This window comes from Lontra canadensis, unplaced genomic scaffold (assembly GCF_010015895.1).
Source record: "Lontra canadensis isolate GAN:19392208 unplaced genomic scaffold, GSC_riverotter_1.0 scaffold31, whole genome shotgun sequence".
In the NCBI taxonomy this organism is placed as follows: domain Eukaryota; kingdom Metazoa; phylum Chordata; class Mammalia; order Carnivora; family Mustelidae; genus Lontra; species Lontra canadensis.
The window spans coordinates 7461823-7481623 of NW_022631025.1; the positions used below are offsets into that span (position 1 = coordinate 7461823).

The window sequence follows — 19801 nt, forward strand, 5'->3', positions numbered from 1 at the left end:
TTTGGTCCCATGAAAGAAGGTAAGCTGAATGAATGCATTAGGAGGCCAGGCGATAGAAATCAAAGAACAACTCTCTATTTTCTGGCTGAAGGACAATTTGGGACATACAAATTAGGAGACAAGCGTGTCGCAGGTAGAAAACAACTCTTTCTCGGCTTCGAATGAATAGGCACAGAAACAGCCCAGAGCCATCCATACAGTGGCCCATTATTTCACCAGGGGAAAAAAAACCCAACACAGGAAGAGCACCAAAGCCGTAGCATGGACAACTGTTCACACGGAGAAACCATATGGAGGGGTGCCTACTCATCTTTGGAGAGACAAAGGCACAAGAGGAATGAAGTCATGCTGCTGACAATAACCCAGGGCAACAAAAACAATTATTTCTTCCACAAGCACATTCAGGGCCGCTGGAGAGAAAAGGAGCTGTGCAAGGAGCCCAGGTGAATGTTTTTAAGAGATGTAAACTCATAAACTATGAGAGGCTCCGTCGCAGAACCAGAATCGACGACATAGGCCAACAAAAGAAACAAAACAAAATGAAACACACAAAAAAAGCATGCCTAAAATTAAAACCCATTCCCAAAATACATCTGACTCTGAGAGAAAGAGAGAGAGAGAGAGAGAATGAGAGGGAAAAGCCATCTAACAATCAAATTATCCCAGTGGGCATGATCTGGGGAATCCTTTACACTCCAGCGCGATGGTCCATAATGAGAGGTAAAAGAACTTTTTTTTTTTTTTAAACATACCTTTGCAAGAATGTGCTTGTCTTTGATAATGTACTCGTAAGTAGTCAGGAGGACGTTGAATTTGCCACTCCGCAGCTGGGGGACAAGGGAACGACGCATGGCGGGGGTGCCCTGAATGGAAAGAAACACATACATCTATATATATATGACCCAATGTGAGTTATGTGTGCATTTTGCCTCACTGTTCACAGCTTAATGGAGCCCAGACCGTGAGCGTGGGCTGCGTCTCTATGCATTACCGTATACGGACCCATTATCCACAAAGAAAGTGCCTGGCAAAATCGCGCACATCTGGACACTTTCCAGACCCTTCTAGGCAGGCTTTCCCCCTGGAAACTGAGGGAGGGGGAAGACGGAGAGGGAAATTACAGCAACCCTGAGGTGGCGGGGAACCCGCTGCTTGGCTGAAAGGCTCCATTTCCGTGGGAGCAGGCGGCCCGGGCGCCCCGGTAATTGGCGAACTTCGCAGGAACAGCGGGCGCGGTGGCGGCGGCCCACGGAATGTGCGGTATTTGTCATTTGTATTACTCTCATCAGAAACCGCGCAATATGATAATTAACAATTTTCTTCTGCATTTCACTATCTGAAAGTAATTATGGTTTATTACAGTAATCTTCTTGGGATGATTAACTCACACTGTTTGGTACATGATGTACATGACAAAACTTTACAACCAAATACAGTTCACAGATGTGCATATGGAATGAAGAAAAAAAAAAAGAGGAGGGTCTATTTTTTGCTTTTCCACATTTATATATAAACACAGCATTCCAAACCTTGTAAGAAATTTTCACCACAGAAGGAGCCCATTTGTCAAATTCATATGTCCAGTTAGACAGAGTCCTGTAGAACAAAGAAGAAAACAGACAGAGAAAACGACATTGCTATTGCGATCGGTGGTTAAAAAGATGTCCTTATTCATGCTCAGGCCTCACCTTGAAAGGGGACAGAGAATAGAAAATATCTCCACTACGGGATTCTTTGAAAGGTGTGGAAATAAGAGATAAGTGGGAAATAAGCTGGGCCCAAAGCATGACAAGTGTGTTTGTCAGTTTCTAAGAAATCTCATAAGAAAAAATAAATAAATAAAATTTTTAAAAATGCATAAACATAGAGAAGGGGAAATTAAAAAAAAAAAAAACCTTAATTTCAATATTGAAAACAGCAACTGCCAGAGTGATTTGGGGATTCTTGAAAAACAGCCATGTAAGTTCACAGAAAAGTTGAGTCAGGAAAAAAAATAAATGACAAAAGCACATGAAAATATTAAATAAATCTGTCAAGAGGGAGCAGGGGGAGAAATAGGGAATGCCTTTTTTGTTCTTTTTAAATCCCTGAAAGCATCACCATAGTACAGGAATCAGAACATGCAAAATATAGATAAAGAACTGAATATATACTCGAAACGTAGACACAATACCAAGGACATCTAAATACTATGGATTTGGCTAATACAGATTCCCAAGGTCTGTAAACAGTTCTTGTTTAGACAGAATTTGCAAATGAGAAACCAGAATCCCTCCGCCCGTCTATCTGTCTGTTTTGCAAGGTCCAAGTCTGTCTTAGCACCCAGATCGACAAAGATCTCAGCGGCTGGAACTGCGACCTCACACCAGCAGCCAGAGCCACTGCCCTCCCAGGAGGGCCATTCTGAACAGGTATTCCTTCTCTCAGGCCCAGAAAAGACCTAGGAGGAGCCGCCCAGGCTCTGGGCATTGAGTGGAGGACAGGAGGACCTGCGCTGGTGGAGCAGCGGAATCATGGACGTTAGGCTGTCCGTTCTGAAAGCGGTTTAATGCCAAATTCACAGTTAAGATTGTGATCCATTCTGCTCTAAAAGATACAGTCGAGGCAGATTTAAGAAGTCATACTTTTTTGAATGTATGTAAGCTTTTGGAAATGGGACAAGGGGGAAAAAAATCCAAGAAATCTTTAAAAAACAGGAATCAAAACCTTTCTGCCCCGTGAGCCACTTAAGGTATGATGCGGGCTGTGAACTGCGGCGTGATGCTCAGGGCGGATGAAATCACTTTGTCCTGTGGTTAAATAGCCATTCAAAGAGGCCGTGGGTGGGAAGCGAAAACCTAAGTTCAGATCAGCAGCTTCTGGTGATCCCGCTACAGGTTACAATTCTGCCTTAAGTGGAAAACAAGGACAAGCTCCTAATAGGACAATCTATAACCTACAGAAAGATAAGTAAGGAATAAATGACTTTACTTACGAAAGGGGAACAATGATGAGATAGGGGCCATTGAGTCTTTTGTGCTCCATCAGATAAGTGATGAGTGCAATGGTCTGTATGGTCTTCCCTAGCCCCATTTCGTCAGCTAAGATCCCGTTCAAATTGTTATTATACAGGGAAACCATCCATTCCAGGCCCTGGAGCTGAAATGAAGAGTAATTGCTTCAATTATCCAAGATCTGCACAGGTAATTAATACTAATACAACTCAAGTGAGGCTGCGACTTCTTAACTCCTCCGTGCTATATGTTGGATTTCCCACAGTAGGAAAGTGGGGGATAGCACCAACACAAAAAGAATTTAAAATATGAGCCTGTAATCATCCCTGCTGCTTGGCAGGTGCTAAGTGTTAATCAGATTTAGAAATGACGGGCTGTAGCATACTGGTGGGATTTTAAGCAGCTTTGCTGCTCATCCCTACTTAGCATTTCACAGTATATGACATTCCAGAGTTATTATAAATGAAGAAAACCCAAACGAAAATCCATTCCAACCACTCCAAGAACAAAAAGCCAATGTGAGGATTAGAGACAAACAAACCAGAAGGCGGGTTTGGCACACATATCAGAGATCATTAGACACAGCCTTCTTGGCCATGAAGAGCCTTCCCGGGCCGTGATCCCCTCTGCCAGCAAGCCGGCTGACCAGGGAGCCGGGCCCGCTGCTGGGCCCGCAGGGGGTGCCATGGGGGTGCTCCCCCGGGGCACCGCAAGGGAAGCTGATTACTGGAAACACGGATGACATATTTTTAAAGGACGAAAGGTCTGCACCAGAGACAGAGCTTTGTGGCGTTCCTGTGTTAAGTACAAGAAAGGCTGGGGTGAAAATACAAAACTGTTCCCCTTCCTTCTCCCAACCGCCAATACCAATACCACCACCGTCACACAGATGTTGGGCTTAAATGGTAGGAGCAATTCAATATACTTCTGTATATATACATGTGTGTGTGTGCGTGCACGTGTGCGTGTGTACATATTATAAAATACATACAGCTATTTGTGCATATTATGTTATGTATTACATGTAAGTGAATATACATAAATACACAAATATATAAATATGCATGTCTGCTGAAGTTAATTTAGCTTGCTAATTAAGTTATGCTCAGGGAAATGTTAATTTTAATTTGTTTTATGTAAGAACCAAGTGAGTAATTCAATTATTTTCAATATTTATTAAATGACTGCTCTGTGCAAAGAACCACGCAAGGGGGTACAGCAAATGGACGCCTGCCCATTCCGCAGGAGGCAGCCTCCCTGCAGAAGCTTGCAGTCCAAGAGGAAACAAAGGCAATCGCATATCCACAGGCACCGAGAAGGGGTTCAAAGTACGTGGCACACATATGAATACGTATCATCTTATTTAAAATTGTTCTGGCACGCACGTTGAGTTGCAGCGAGCAGAGATTTTCTTGGGGAGAGCCCTGCGATGGTCTGCAGAAATACTTCCATAGGCCACTTAGGGTACCTTGTACCGTGCAAGATTCCGAATCATCCTAAAGGATTCTGCAGGAGGACAACAACACCAAGAGACGGGAGAAGCAGGAAGGGCTCCGAGGGAATGGGCAGACGGGGAAATGACTGCAAACCAGAAGTGACTGCAGCCGGAAGTGACCACAAACCGGAAGGGCTGCAGACCCGCTACAGGATCCCCAGACCACCAGACCTTTAGGAAAGTCAACTAAATGCCAGAAACATCTCGATAGTCGTGATGGTGTTTTGTTTTGTTGTTTTTAGATTTTATTTCAGAGAGAGAGAAGATGAGAGACAGAGAGCATGAGAGGGAGGGAGGGTCAGAGGGAGAAGCAGAGTCTCTGTAGAGCAGGGAGCCGATGTGGGACTCGATCCCAGAACTTCAGGATCATGACCCGAGCCGAAGGCAGTGGCTTAACCAACTGAACCACACAGGTGCCCCGATTTTTTTTTTAATGAAAACTGGCCAAGGGGCTGAATTTTGCATTTGTGTTAAACCCAGATAAAACAGAAGCATAAGCTGGCAGCAGAGGAGACCAGAAATTCATGAAAACAGTGGGAGGTGATACGGGTTTCCCCAGACCATGAAGGGGTGGGTCTGGGGAGTGAACTAGACCTGTGTGGCTTTCCCAGGAAGCCGTGGGAAGACACCCCACTAGGTCAGGGTTACATAATTATTAAAGATACGTGAACCATCAAGGAGCGAGGTGGCAGAAAGCTTACTTGTGGACAGGGTGATCCAGGCAGGCCCCGAGCCATAGCTGGAATCAGTTTGTGAGAAATGGAAAGGATCTCATGGGTATGATGCGGGCAGTCAGAGTCCAGGAAGGAGGAAGTCAGTGGAGCAAAAGCCCGTAAAGGGACTGACGCGGACGCGTGCTCAGGAAGTCTACAAGCAGCCCAGAAGAGGAAGCTCAGATGGAAATGGGGGAGACAGGTTTGGAAAGGCGGTGAGGACAAGTGATGAGAAAGGCTTTGATTGCAGGAGGAAATCAACATGGCATTAAACGTGATTTAGGTCCATAGGCCCTGGACCCTTCACCCCCACATTGTGGCAGCCAGCCCAGTGCCGGCAGTGAGGAGTTCAGGGGAGCCAAGCCCATAAACTCAGAGAACTTTGCATATACTTTCTAAATTACAAGACATTAATAAGGGATATATGAACATAAAGTTGGGTGGTCCAAGAAATTTGGGAAATAGGAAGTCAAAGTGATCTCACTGCAGGACGCTGACACGCAGTCATCGATTACAAGAGTCATGAATGTGCTCACGCACACCAAGGATTACCAGGAGTGGTCACTGGCACAGTGCTCTTCTGTCTGGTTGGCTCAAGATCGTCCTGGGTTACGCTTGGTACGAATAAGAAGGGCCCTTATTCACTCTTGTAAGCATCCAAATCTGGAGTAGTCAATTACATGACAATCCTACCTCTGGATGATAGTATTTCTTCGTATTCATTTGACCACGACCCCATTTTCCTTTTTTTTAAGGGACAGCTCATGAACCAAGTGTTCCAAGGAACACACTTTGGGAAACGCCAGAGTAGTAGGCGGTAGACAATAGGAGCTGCCCTTATTCTAACAGGTCAGACGAAACGTCTGTTCTGTTTACAGTGGGCGTCTCATTAAAGCTCACCACTTTACTGTGTTTTAAAAAAGGCCATACATGTAGTGGACAGCGGCTCTAGAAGCTGAATCCATGGCACCAAAGTGGTGGAAGAAATGCTTCATGGACTACAAGACGAGGCAATGATGTTCCCTATACTGGGTTTTCCACTGTGAAGAGATCCACAGCAAAGCCGTTCTAAATGCTAAGCCTGTATTTCTTAGAACACGAGTCATCCTAAATTCATGGAAGGGAACTTTCTAGGGGATGCCCTGGTATAACGGTAGAACAGAAGCCTCTCTAAAGCAAGAATTACAGGCGCCACAGAGAATCATTGTATCTTAAGCAACGTGACCCCAGAGGCCTCACCACCATCAGACTCCTTACGCAAGCCACGTATGCATGTGCAAGACATACACCGCCCAAAGTGAGGTGAGGGCCATGGCTGCCCCAGAGGACCCGACCCCCACCAGTTACCTGATAATGCTTCAGGGTCCCATTAATGAGGAGGGCGGACTGCTTCTCCACACGCTCGGAGATGGCATGGGCCACCGTGTAGTAGGACTGGGAGCCCCTGGCGCTATACTGCATGCTGTACTCGTCGTCCACGTCTTGCTTGGCCGTCCTGAGACACAGAGAGCCGAGAATCATCTACACATCACTGGGCGTACGGATGGAGAGCCAAGCCCCGCTGTGCGAAGTATAGTTTACTGATCATCTCCCGTACATCTTCTGGTTAAAAGACAAGTCTGGTAACCCTCACAGAAAGCGAGCAACCGGAGGTTAATTCGTGTGCCTGGGCCCTGGGAAAGGTCACAGAGTCAGGACCGGCAGGCAGGCCCGCCTGACCTCCAATGACTGATCCGAGCGGGAACCACATCCCTGCAGATGACCCAGTGGCCAGGGAGGCCAGCCTAGGCTCTCCAGATGCAAAGATAAACCCTATCCACAGAATGGTGTCTAGAGCTTGCTGGGCACAAGAGGGAGGGAGCAACGTGACCACAGAGATGGGAAAGGCACTAGCCGGCTTCCACTACCTCTGCCTTGCTAACGGGCTGGTGTTTAATTCCACGGGCAGTGAGGAGCCACTGGGCAGTTCTAAACCTTTGGCGGACCCAGAAAACAAAGTTTCCTAGTGTGGGGCCCACAGACCTCAAATCAAAGGAGAAAACATAGGCGTCTGGGTGGCTCAGTCAGTTAAGCAGTTAAGTGTCTGCCTTCAGCTCAGGTCATGGTCCCCGGGTCCTGGGATCGAGCCCTGTGTCAGGCTCCCTGCTCAGCAGGGAGTCTCCTTCTCACCCTGCCGGCTCTGACTGTCACTCCCCCTGCTTGTGCTCTCTCTCAAATAAATAAAACCTTTTAAAAAAAAAAGGAGACAATATCACAATGCCTATTTTTGCTTTTTTTTTTTTTTAAATCTCATTACTTTAAAGTATTCTATTTTACATATCATTTCTCCCAAGTTTCAACATTAGAGCCACACAAGCAAAGAGCTGACATGGAGAACGGCCCTAGTGAAGACTGGATCCGGCACTCGGACTCGGGGAGGAGGATGAGGTGCCAAGAGGTCCTGGGGTGCTGTGGAGGCCATGTGGGAAGGGGGGGCTGGCTGGCAGCGGGGACCTGGGTGGAACGGCCTCTCTCATGGGCATTCCTGGGTAAGTGCTGATGCCACTGAGGAAGGTGGGAAAGCCGAGCTCCAGAACCGGGGTGGTGACCTCTGATGGCAGCATTTCAAGGGGAACGTGGCCATGAACTTGGTCGCCTTCCTTCCTCAGACAAAGTTCTCTGAAAGAAAATCCGTAAAGCACAATTCTGGGGACACGCATTTTCACAAGGGAGAAAACGGAGTGATGCGCACTCAATGATCTGCTTGGCGTCCTTCTCGGAAACCTCTTCGCTGTTGGGATCCAGAAGTATTTTCTCTTCCATGTCCTGCCGACTGGACTCTTCTTCCTCATCCTGGGGGAAGGAACAAAGACACAGGAAGGATTCCATTTCAGGGACATAATCTTTAGGATTGGCATTTTCTGAAGGGAGACTGAACGGTGTTCAGCTTCACAGAGTAAACACGATGTAGGGAGAAAGTAAATTTAACACCTCCCTAAACCAGGCGATACGCTGTTCCATTTCTGTTTAAATCACAGAGAAGAGAACAGAAGAAACCCTTTGAGGATCTGTTAGAACCCTTGCTCCCAATATAACTGGCAGATGGGTATTTATCATTGGTTATCAAAGAGTCTGACAGACCATACCTGCTCTCTCTTAGAAAAATTCTACAGCCAAAGCCAGACTCAGACACTTACTACTGCCCTTCTCATAAAAATGCCCCCCAATAATTTAGCCAAGGAGAGTTGGATGGCCCCATGCATTCCAGGTAATGGGGCTGGAACTTGAAACCCACTGCTTTGGGACTACTTCACACCACAGATCTCCGAATATTTAGACGAAAGCTGTCAGTAACTTGGCAAAGGATTCATTACGGGCTCCTCTTAGCCACATACTACGTTCTGCTGATCTGTTGGAAAGCTTTGCTACATAGTCATTATGCCCACGGCCAACCACTGCTGTTGGGAGCTAAACCCTCCAGACTCACCGGTGGAATTTCTTTAAAAGCAGGTTTTAAGAGATTAATGCTTTCCCATCACTCTTGGGTGAAGAAATGGGAGCGGACATGATATTCATGCTAACAACCAAACCTCTGGTAATGGACCACTGAGATGCTGGGAGGTGAGGTGAGGAATCAGTCTGGCTCCTTTGTTTTCCAGGAAAGGAGTGAGGCTCTGAGCAGGGACGTGACTCACCGTGAGTAACAGACCCAAGATGGGGACTCGGGTTCAAATTCATTCTAGTCCCAGCTGCCCGGAGCTGTGTGTGGCTGTCTGTCCTGGGCTGACACCTGAGGGTTCAGCAACCCCCCTGTCCCTCCCTGGCTCTCTGACCCAATGACTTCCAGTGGATCTTTTGGTTTCTTCCAATGGATCATTTACGGACCCATTCATCCCAGTGAACAAGAAACATTTTTAAAATTGATTCTGGAAGCTTCAAAGACCTCAGAGCCAAAGCGGCCTGTAAAAAATAAATAATATGCAACCCAAAGCAACTGTTTTTGCTGGTACCTTTTTCTTAAAACATAACTTTTTAATTACTCCTCTTTGTAAAAGTTACCAAGTGTTCACAGTAGATTAATTTAGGGGAAAAAAGGGCAGGTTCTGCAAAATACAAGAAAATCACAATTGTCTTAGAATTCTGGTGAGTGACCTGATTGGTAGGGCGGCTTCGCCCAGTCTGTGGCCACGGTGCTCTTTGAACCAAGATTCCTCGACCCTGGTAAACAGAATTAATGACTACCCACAAACAATGCTCTCAGCAAGGAGATAAAAATCTTCTTTTAATCCTTCTATTTCGTAGTTGATCTAAAGAAAAAACCCTTTATTACTCTTTCTTAAGTTCTGTTAAAAGTATCCAACGTTACCATTTTAGGTTCTAGGTAAACTTACTGCCCATTCGTTCCTTCCAAGAGACTGAGAAATGTGCTTCTCTTGGGGTAACGGGAATATTCAAGGAATTTAAACAAGAATCACATTTAAAGAGAAACCAAGAGGATCAATAACTTCGTCAAACCAAGTCTGTGTTGCCCTTTCATCTACCCTTCCAGACTTACAATTTTGAGTAAACTCTAAGACCTAAAGGACCCCAGAAACCTCTGGGTGGCTCAGCCTCAGTGTGGGCCAGGGAAGGCAGGGCATCGTCTTCCCAGAGTAACCCATCTCCAGTTCTCCCCAAAAGACCTTTCCACCACCTCCCATTTCATGTCAGCCTCTCTTTTCTTGGTTTCATATAAATTCAGAATTCTCCGAGTCCCGCCACTGGCCAAGAGCCCCGGCGAGGTCACTATACTGCTGGACACCATCGCCATAGCTCTGGGGCATCCTCAGCTCCAGATGTCACACCAAGGTTAGCACTGGAGGACGCAGTGATAGACACAGGCTCTTTCCACATACACCCCAAAGACTGAGATACCCACGTACCTCCTCCTCGTAATCAGAATCGCTCTCTTCACTGTCAGATCGCGGGGCAACTTCGTATCTGCAGGAAAAGGAGTGGGAAGGAGAGGGGGCTTACTTTTCTAAAATTAGAAGACACCACACACGCACATGACCTACGTAGCATGTTCTGCGTACAAATGACAAATGCAGGGAATCACCAGTCAAGGTCATGGTGCTGGTGTTCTGAGATTTTATGGGGACCACAGACACCTAAGAAGCCACTGGACACCAGAATTTCTGCTTTAATGTCGTACCCGGGATTCATTTCCAACCAGGCGTCCAGCTGACTTGCTTTGGGTGCTTCTGGTCCGAAGAGGACCTTGCCAGTTTCCGTGTGAGTCACTTTGACGGGCAGGTCACTCATCTGACTGCTTTCATCTATGGGCTAGAAAGGAGAAACAAAAACACGTCACCGCTGGGTGTTAGGACCACCTCCCAGTTCTGTGCTGGACACTGCCCAGCATCTGAAACCCTTTTCTGTGACTGGAAAGTTCCCCACCTATGAGTCCTGGCAAGAGGCAGGAGGTCACCTCCTACTAAAGATGCTGAAAGCACCAGCCTCCCTTGCAGCAAGGGTGTCAGTGCAGACCTCAGCTCCATCAACTGGACGCACTCACCAAGGCTTGGAATTAGGAGCCCGAGGCTTGGGGAAGCCGGGAGCAACAGGCATGCTGGAGGGAGGGCAGAGCACAGGGACGGGCCGTGCGGAGCCCCTGCCAATGCACCGTGTCAGCCACGGCCTCACCGACTGGCTGGACAGTAGAACATGGCCTACTCTAGCCTCAAGGCAGGCTCTCCAGGCTTCCTGGAGGTCTGATGAATTACCCAATATCCTATGAACATATTCCCTTCTTATTTAAATCTGGCAGAGTTGTCATTTGTCATTTGCAAATAAGAACCCCCACATAATAACCCCCCGCATAACAACTACTCTAAGTCATGGTTTCTGAGAGAATGGGAAAAGAAAGAGGTATTGTCATCTGTGTCCCCTCTCGAGGGGCCCGTCTGAGCTTCTGCAGAACCCAGTGTCCTGCTCTCTAGCTTGGCCACGGGCACCTGGCAGCGAGACACAGCCAGAAGCTGGATCCTCTGAAACCAGGCGCGTGGACCAAGCCAGAGCTGAAGTTCATTATTAGAGTCTTCATGAAGAATGTCTTGCTTAGAAAATTAAGAGGATAAATGAAATCACAGAGGCCGTGTCTAACCTACTTCAGGGAACAAATTGTTTTAAAAGGCCTAAAAAAAAAAAAAAGGAGTAATCAATCCTATGCAAATGAATGCTACTGATTACCCGGTGACCACACCTGCAGGACAGACCCCCCAGGCCAGACGCTGGCCTGGAAATGGTTGATTTGTGAGCAGTCCAAGTTATCCATCTCCTTAGAAGTAATAAAATTCAATGTTTACACAATTCATTAATTCTGAAGAATTTTTTTCTCAATTGTTCTTAATTGGAGTTAAATAACAATGACAGGAAACACAGGATACTGCAGTGTATCTTCCATATCTTAGAGGAAATGACAAAAAAAAAGTTCATTCTCCCTTCTCCTTCAACAAAACAGTCAGAATAAAAAACAAACAAAACCCCCAAAACAATATATTAGTGAGTATCTACCAAAAAAAAAAAAAAAAAAAAAAAGCTTTTAAAAAAGAAAAGTCCAACTCCAGGCCGTCTCTTCTTTTTTCTTTGATGTGGGCTAAAGCTACAGATTGGGACACTATTGCTCTGCACGTGTGACGTTTCTTCCTCGCTGGGGCGCAAGGTCATCTACATGCCCGCGCGGTAAAGCAAGGAATCTACCTGTCGCTATCGCCTCCCTTGGAGAAACCGTATTCCATTACCGTGGACTATGAGAACACAGCCTGTTTTCTTGCTTATGTCGTGCCTCAGAGAAAATCGGGAGTCGCCGTGGTTGGAATTAGGACTTTGGCAAAGGCCTTGAATGAGCACGGCAGAGAATAAGAACATGATTTCAAAACAAACTGAGCAAGATGCCCACTTTGCCAACTTCAGCGAGCAGAATGCACATGGGTTAAGATCTAAAAAACAAAAAAAAAGGTGTACGTCGCAAGCCCAAGATCATCGGGGGATCTTCCCAACAGACGGTAAGAGGTGGGAGCACTGTCGCGCGAACGCATTTGCTCTCCCCTGCGTGCTTGTTAATTACAGACCCACGTGAGCCGTGCTTCGGTAAGGCTGGGGGCTTTCACAAATTAGCATTGTTTCGAAGTGCTCCAATAAATAGTGTTCTTCCCCCAGAACGGCCCACTGAGGGTGACTGACCCATGAGACACTCATCCCGATCCTTTCTTTCCTTGTGACAGATTACAGTGGTGAAGGAACACTTATTGTTCAAGGAGTTTCTGCAGGGAACAGTGGTCTCAACCTTTCAGCTCCGGACCCAGGCTGCTCACACTCGCAGTACGCCTGGCATGCACAGATTCTAGAAGGGTCCCCCAAGCAGGTTTATCAGAATCTGAGAGGGGAGAAGGCCATTTGAAACAAACTCCTTCCCATCCTTCTCTGGGGCCACGCCTCCTCGTGTGAATCCCTGGCAGAGAACTTTTTTGAGTTTTCGGAGGAGAAAAAAAATCCAGTAAGTAAGTAAGTGTGTTCTCATGATTCCAGGGAATTTTCAAAATCCTGAGGAATCACATTAGGCATGTGGTGATGAATCTACACAGAGAAGCACTCTTGTGAGCCTACACAAAAATGTCAAAAAAAGAAGCTCACCAAATATGTAAATTGTTTGTGTTTACGGAGTTTTATAATTTCAAATTAGTAATATACTGAGGAAACTGGGTCATATCTTTATGCTTCTATATCATTTACGGGGAAAATGCAATTATAGAATCACTTGAGATTTTTACACGTTCTATAGAGTCATAAACATATATGCGCACAGAAGATTCCAGAATGGTACACAAACTTAATATCAGTTGATTGGCAGTCTGAGACGGAAGGAGATTACGTTCCAGTATATCCCTTTTCTACTTGCCTAATTTTCTACTATGCTAATGTACTACTATTTTTACTTAGAAATGAAAAGCTGAGTAAAAATAAAGTTGGTGTTCACAGAAAATGGTGCTGGAGGGCATGGCAGGGACTCATTGAGCAGAACACGGGCAGGAATGGGCACAAAACTCCTCACCTCTCCGTCTGGTCCCAGGGCAGACTCTCCTCCCTCGGCAATCTCTTCAGCCTTCTGCAAAGCAAGGTCAGACGTTACACATCAATCAAGAAGATGGCTATCGGTGGAGCAAATAATCCAAAAATTTGTATGGAACCAGAAGAGACCCCGAATCACTAAGGAAATGTTGAAAAACAAAAATAAGACTGGGGGCATCACGTTACCTGATTTCAAGCTTTACTACAAAGCTGTGATCACCAAGACAGCATGGTACTGGCATAAAAACAGACACATAGACCAGTGGAACAGAGTAGAGAGCCCAGATATGGACCCTCAACTCTATGGTCAGTTAATCTTCGACAAAACAGGAAAAAATATACAGTGGAAAAAAGATAGTCTCTTCAATAAATGGTGCTGGGAAAACTGGGCAGCTATATGTAGAAGAATGAAACTCAACCATTCTCTTACACTGTACACAAAGATAAACTCAAAATGGATAAAAGACCTCAACGTGAGACAGGAATCCAGAACATAGGCAGTAATCTCTTCGATATCAGCCACAGCAACTTCTTTCAAGATATGTCTCCAAAGGCAAAGGAAACAAAAGCGAAAATAAACTTTTGGGACTTCATCAAAATCAAAAGCTTCTGCACAGCAAAGGAAACAGTCAAGAAAACAAAGAGGCAACCCATGGAATGGGAGAAGATATTTGCAAATGACAGTACAGACAAAAGGTTGATATCCAGGATCTATAAAGAACTCCTCAAACTCAACACACACAGATAATCATATCAAAAAATGGGCAGAAGATATGAACAGACACTTCTCCAATGAAGACATACAAATGGCTAACAGACACATGAAAAAATGTTCATCATCACTAGCCATCAGGGAGATTCAAATTAAAACCACATTGAGATACCACCTTACACCAGTTAGAATGGCCAAAATTAGCAAGACAGGAAACAACATGTGTTGGAGAGGATGTGGAGAAAGGGGAACCCTCTTACACTGTTGGTGGGAATGCAAGTTGGTGCAGCCTCTTTGGAGAACAGTGTGGAGATTCCTCAAGAAATTAAAAATAGAGCTTCCCTATGGCCCTGCGATTGCACTACTGGGTATTTACCCCAAAGATACAGATGTAGTGAAAAGAAGGGCCATCTGTACCCCAATGTTTATAGCAGCAATGGCCCCGGTCGCCAAACTGTGGAAAGAACCAAGATGCCCTTCAATGGACGAATGGATGAGGAAGATGTGGTCCATATACACTATGGAGTATTATGTCTCCATCAGAAAGGATGAATACCCAACTTTTGTAGCAACATGGACGGGACTGGAAGAAATTATGCTGAGTGAAATAAGTCAAGCAGAGAGAGTCCATTATCATATGGTTTCACTTATTTGTGGAGCATAACAAATAGCATGGAGGACATGGGGAGTTAGGAGAAGGCAGTTGGGGGAAATTGGAAGGGGAGATGAACAATGAGAGACTATGGACTCTGAAAAACAATCTGAAGGGTTTGAAGAGGTGGGGGGTGGGAGGTTGGGGGAACCAGGTGGTGGGTATTAGAGAGGGCACGGACTGCATGGAGCACTGGGTTTGGTACAAAAACAATGAATACTGTTATGCTGAAAATAAATTTAAAAAAATGATTAAAAAAAAAAGAAGATGGCTATCGGAAAGATTTCGTGGCAACTCAGTGGCCCAAAAGAGCACTTCCTTGCTACTCACCACCGTCCTCTAACAGAGCGTAAGTACTGACGTCTTTTATTTCCAATTCTCTTCACTGTCTGACACAAAGTGTGTGGGATTTTTCGTTGTTTTTTTTTCTGGCAACTTGGAGGGAGTTACTGAATGCCAGGTGTGATTCAAGTTTGGCCCACACCAAAAATTCGTGGATGACATTTTCTAGAACCCAAAGAGCTGAAGACACGGGAGCAGCAGGGCTGAGGTCAGCGCGTGTGTGATGTCCTTCTCGTGTCTGGCAAACCCTGACATAACCAGCCCGACTTTCTCATTCCCTTAGCAAGTTTTCTAAAAATGTCGACCACCGGTAAACTTGGAACCACTTCCTGGGTCATAAAAATACAGAATCATACAACTTTCTGTGAACTCTCTGGATGTTTTCCATTCTACCTAATTGGCTTTTCATACTATATAGTATTTCCATGGTTGGCAATATGAGGAAGTTGGATGCAGATACTGTGATCTCACGAAAAATTCTGTCATCGACCATTTCTTAAATATTTCAGTATCTTAGTCCATTAACCTCTATATGCCTCAAAGACAGCCTAAATGAAAAGCTAAGATTATGTCACATTTTGTACATACCTGAGAGGGTCTCATCTGCAATAAACACAAAAAAGTCTCAAATTTCTTACATTTATAACAACCTTTCTGACAAATGAAATCTTTACCATCACCTTTACAGAATCCTTATTTTTATTGCTGGAAAGCTACACTACTTCTGCGTGAGGAAAAAAAAACCAAACACAACTTTAGTCATTTCCTTTATCAAGACATTTAAGAAAATGAGCTTTCTTCCCCTGGGCTCTTTAGTTAATTAAAAATATATATAATGATACAGAATCAATATTAACTCTACTTTGTTTACTTAAGGCATTGATTATAGAATACATTTTTGCTTTCCATGAAAAATAACTCCATTGTCTCTTGACAAAACAGCTTTTATAGAAAATGTTCCAAATCCAACCTTTTGTCTACACTGAAGAAAAGCAGTTCCCATAAATGTTTGAAATTTTTGAAGTTTTTTCAAAATTTTCTTACAAGAAATACATGTAAGCACGTACGCCAAAGCACAAGGCATGAAAAAGTGCAGCATTTCCACCACAGAGTTGGAAATAAAATGCTCCCTTTGGTTATGACTTCCCCAGAATTTAATTATCTATGTCACCCCAAAGTGAAACGTTCCCAGGCTCGAAAGGAATGGTCAGCTTTGAAAAGCGCCAGGCCCTATGTCTTGGCTACGGACACAGAGAACAATGGCAGAAAAGCTCAGAAAGGAAACCACCCCTTCAACCAGCCCCTCACAGTTCCATTTTTTGGAATTCTCAGGCACTATACTCAGGCGACTGTTTTAATTAATGGGAAGAAGTCAATTAATCCCACCATTCTTTCCATACAAATCGGAAATAAGCTACAAATTTGGCCAACAAAGAAAATCAAATGAGACAATGGATAAGCCAATTTCCAGTATCTCGCTAGTGGAACTGCATCACCATCTCAATGAATAGAACATTAAAAAGCTTGAAGGACCATAAATAATAGATTCAGAACCATTCTCAAGGATGGTCTTCTACGAATATGCTACTGACTCGCTAGAGTGTTATCTAAAAACCACCCCACCACCAGGCCCTTCCTTTACTGAAAATCCTCTAAACTCATTTTAAAAATTCTATGTGGTATCAAATTCGAGAGGCAACGTAATATGGGATTTAAGAAACTTGGTTCTGGGACTAGACCACCGGTGTTTGAATCCCAGCTCTCCCGCTCCATACGAGAGACATGAGCTGTGTGATCTTGAGCAAATCTGAGTCTTGGTTCCCTCTTCCCTCAGAAAGGGACAGTACCAATCCCTCCCTCGTCGGGTGGAGGCAGGACTAGGTCAAAATTTCAGGATGCACAATCCAAGGCTCCATGAAATATATAAGGCCAGCGTCCATCTCCACAATGTGAAAGATTCGATGCTAGTCCGAGGACCGCTCCTTTATGTCTGCGAGAACTGGCTATAGCACTGCCTGAAGTCAGGGATTTCTGTCTGTTTTTGTCATTCGTGTGTCCCCACACCTACAGAGACCTAGCACATGAAAGGTACTAGGTAAATGTTTGGCGACTGAAGGAAGGGAAGCATCTGGAACAATGCTTTCCACTTAGCACACACTCAGTGGACTCAGTGGGTCATCATTATTGGAATTAGATGCCGGTCTATTTGTAAGCCATAAGACAGTTAAGAACACACACACACACGGTCTATTTGCAAGCCATAAAACAGTTAAGAACACACACACACACACACACACACACACACGGTCTATTTGCAGCCATAAAACAGTTAAGAACACACACACACACACGGTCTATTTGCAGCCATAAAACAGTTAAGAACACACACACACTCCTCACTGAACTGTCGCTCTGCGAGAGGTCTCTTGCACGCCCTGAACTTACACCCAGCCCAGCTGTTATTACAGGCAGTGGAAGCCAGGTGGCAGTCTTCTCTATGACAAGAGAGACCATGTTCTCCCATCATGCCTTGGATTCTTTCAGTTGGTGACAATCTCCGGTTCTCACATCACAGGGGTGGCTTTATCCTCGTTGTCCAATCCTCCCCCCACAAAACAAAACATAATGAAACAAAACAAAACAAAACGCTTCCCTTTTCTGGATTCAAGATTAACTCCAAACAGACTGCGACGGGGGCTACAATGTCTCCCACCACCTGGGGAACATCACATAGTTATCTCCATCCTGCGATCACAAACATGTCCTACACCACCAGCAGAAGGCTGAGCTGGGTTTTTTCCAAGGATCAAAAACAAAACAAAACAATCTGCAGCCCTTCACCCATTAATCAAGAAGTTGGGAACTAATTATGCTGCTGGGGGGGGAGGGCCATTCTCGTGGTGATGGGAGGGGATATGGGACACACCACTCAAAACGAAAAACAAGGTGGCTCCCCAATTTCAAAGGTCAAAGCCAATTTAGAGATCCACTTGGCAGGCCTCACCAAGTTGTGTCTTACCAGCCTCACCCACTACCTGTCTTCTGGCAGAAGCTATAGAAAATAATCAGCAACAGGGATGAGGAGGCAAAGGAGTCCCGAGACGGGAAAATCCCATGTAAGACAAACCCAGGAAAACAAACCCCAGAGGGGAGCTTCACTCCCATTACCATAACGCAGGCCACAGCTTCAATCTGTGAGGAAAACAGTTTTGTACCAATATTTTACAATTTTATAATTTATATTATAAAGTGAGTGCATTTGACCTCCCAGCAGGGGTTCTTCTCCTCCGCTAAAACAACATTCGAAAGTGTGGGCAAATTCAAGGCTCATTCTGTTTCAGGGGAAACCTAAGCATCCAGAAACCACCTGGGTTACTTATACTGTCATTTAAGTGGATCTCTGAGCATGAAGACAGGTGATCAGGCAATAAAAAAGATCCAGTAAAAAATATCCAATTGCACATTACTTTGGTTGTACCCTGCAACAAAAGCCAATTCCAACATTTTTGACTCAAGTAACTGGTCAATCCAGTTAAGCAGGACTATGATCCAAACTTCTATTTTCACCCATTTTGATACTGGACTAATCAAATGACTGATCACCATGGCACCGCATCCACCTGCCGTTCCTGGTTGTCCCTACACTCAAAATGCCCAGCATTACCTTAGAGCCTTTCAGGGGCGCCTGGGTGGTTCAGTCGGTTAAGCATCTGACTCTTGGTTTTGGCTCAGGTCATGATCTCAGGGTTGTGAGATCGAGCCCCGCGCCAGGCTCTGCACTCAGAGTGCAGTCGGCTTGGATTTCTCTCCCTCACCCTCTCTCTCTGTCTCTCTCTAAAAAATAAAGAAATCTTTGGGGGAAAAAAAAAAAAGAGAAAAGAAAAAGAAACTTCTCCTTTCACCTGTGAAATTCTCCTTGCAAGGGAAAATCTTCATCTTGGGGGCAAATGGGAGAGAGAAAAGAATTGAGAAGAACAGGAGAGTGACTTGAATTGACAAGGAATGTTTCAATGACGTCACTACTGTGCCTCTCATGCTCGTCACCAAAAATTATGCTGAGAGGTTTTTCTGATTTGGGGCTATCTAAAAAGGGTAACACTTCCCGTTACTCTACTGACCCGTGTAGAATTCTGTGCCAGAAAGAGCCCCCCTCCAAAATGTCACAGTCCTGAGATGTGCTTTATAACAGCATTTGCTGAGAAAGAGAATAAAAGAACTTTCAGAAGGAAGAGCAAACACCACGATGAAAAAAATACTTGGCACAGCGGTCCCCACGGATTCTCTGCTGGTTCCTGTTAGTGTCATGAGTTTCCAAGAAATGTCACACATTCACAACAAGGGTGTAGTTCTGTTGGTATATGCTGCATTGGAAGATCTGGAAGAGGGAATTAAATATTTATTTCCGGCCTGAAGTCAACTGCTCAGGAGGCAGAACCCGTGAAGGGACTAGACTTCTCAGTAGGCTGGACGTGGGAGGTGTGTAGGGGGCGATGAGCCTGGGCTCCTAACCAGAGCTTAAGGAAAAACACCCTAGAGTTGCACAAGGGGGGCGCCTGGGTGGCTCAGTGGGTTAAGCCTCTGCCTTCGGCTCAGGTCATGATCTCAGGGTCCTGGGATGGAGCCCCGCATGGGGCTCTCTGCTCAGCAGGGAGCCTGTTTCCTCCTCTCTCTGCCTGCCTCTCTGCCTACTTGTGATCTCTCTCACTCTCTCTCTGTCAAATAAATAAATTAAATCTTTAAAAAAAAATTGAGTTCCACAAGGACCACCTGATTACCACCAGAAACCACTACAAATGAGGGGCCCCA

General features: G+C 45.2%; 1 protein-coding gene across 7 annotated transcripts in view; it reads right to left on the reverse strand.

The window, feature by feature from the left end:
• The window catches only part of SMARCA2 (SWI/SNF related, matrix associated, actin dependent regulator of chromatin, subfamily a, member 2), a 178647-nt gene that overhangs the window by 110371 nt on the left and 48475 nt on the right, over nt 1-19801 (reverse strand). For all 7 annotated transcript variants that reach the window (XM_032866549.1, XM_032866542.1, XM_032866546.1 and 4 more), the window contains exons 10-17: nt 13273-13326; nt 10375-10505; nt 10103-10160; nt 7933-8033; nt 6549-6696; nt 2975-3138; nt 1530-1596; nt 753-863 (exon numbers count right to left, since the gene is read on the reverse strand). In XM_032866549.1, the coding sequence (XP_032722440.1) occupies nt 753-863; nt 1530-1596; nt 2975-3138; nt 6549-6696; nt 7933-8033; nt 10103-10160; nt 10375-10505; nt 13273-13326 (834 nt within the window). The remainder of the gene's footprint in view (nt 1-752; nt 864-1529; nt 1597-2974; nt 3139-6548; nt 6697-7932; nt 8034-10102; nt 10161-10374; nt 10506-13272; nt 13327-19801) is intronic.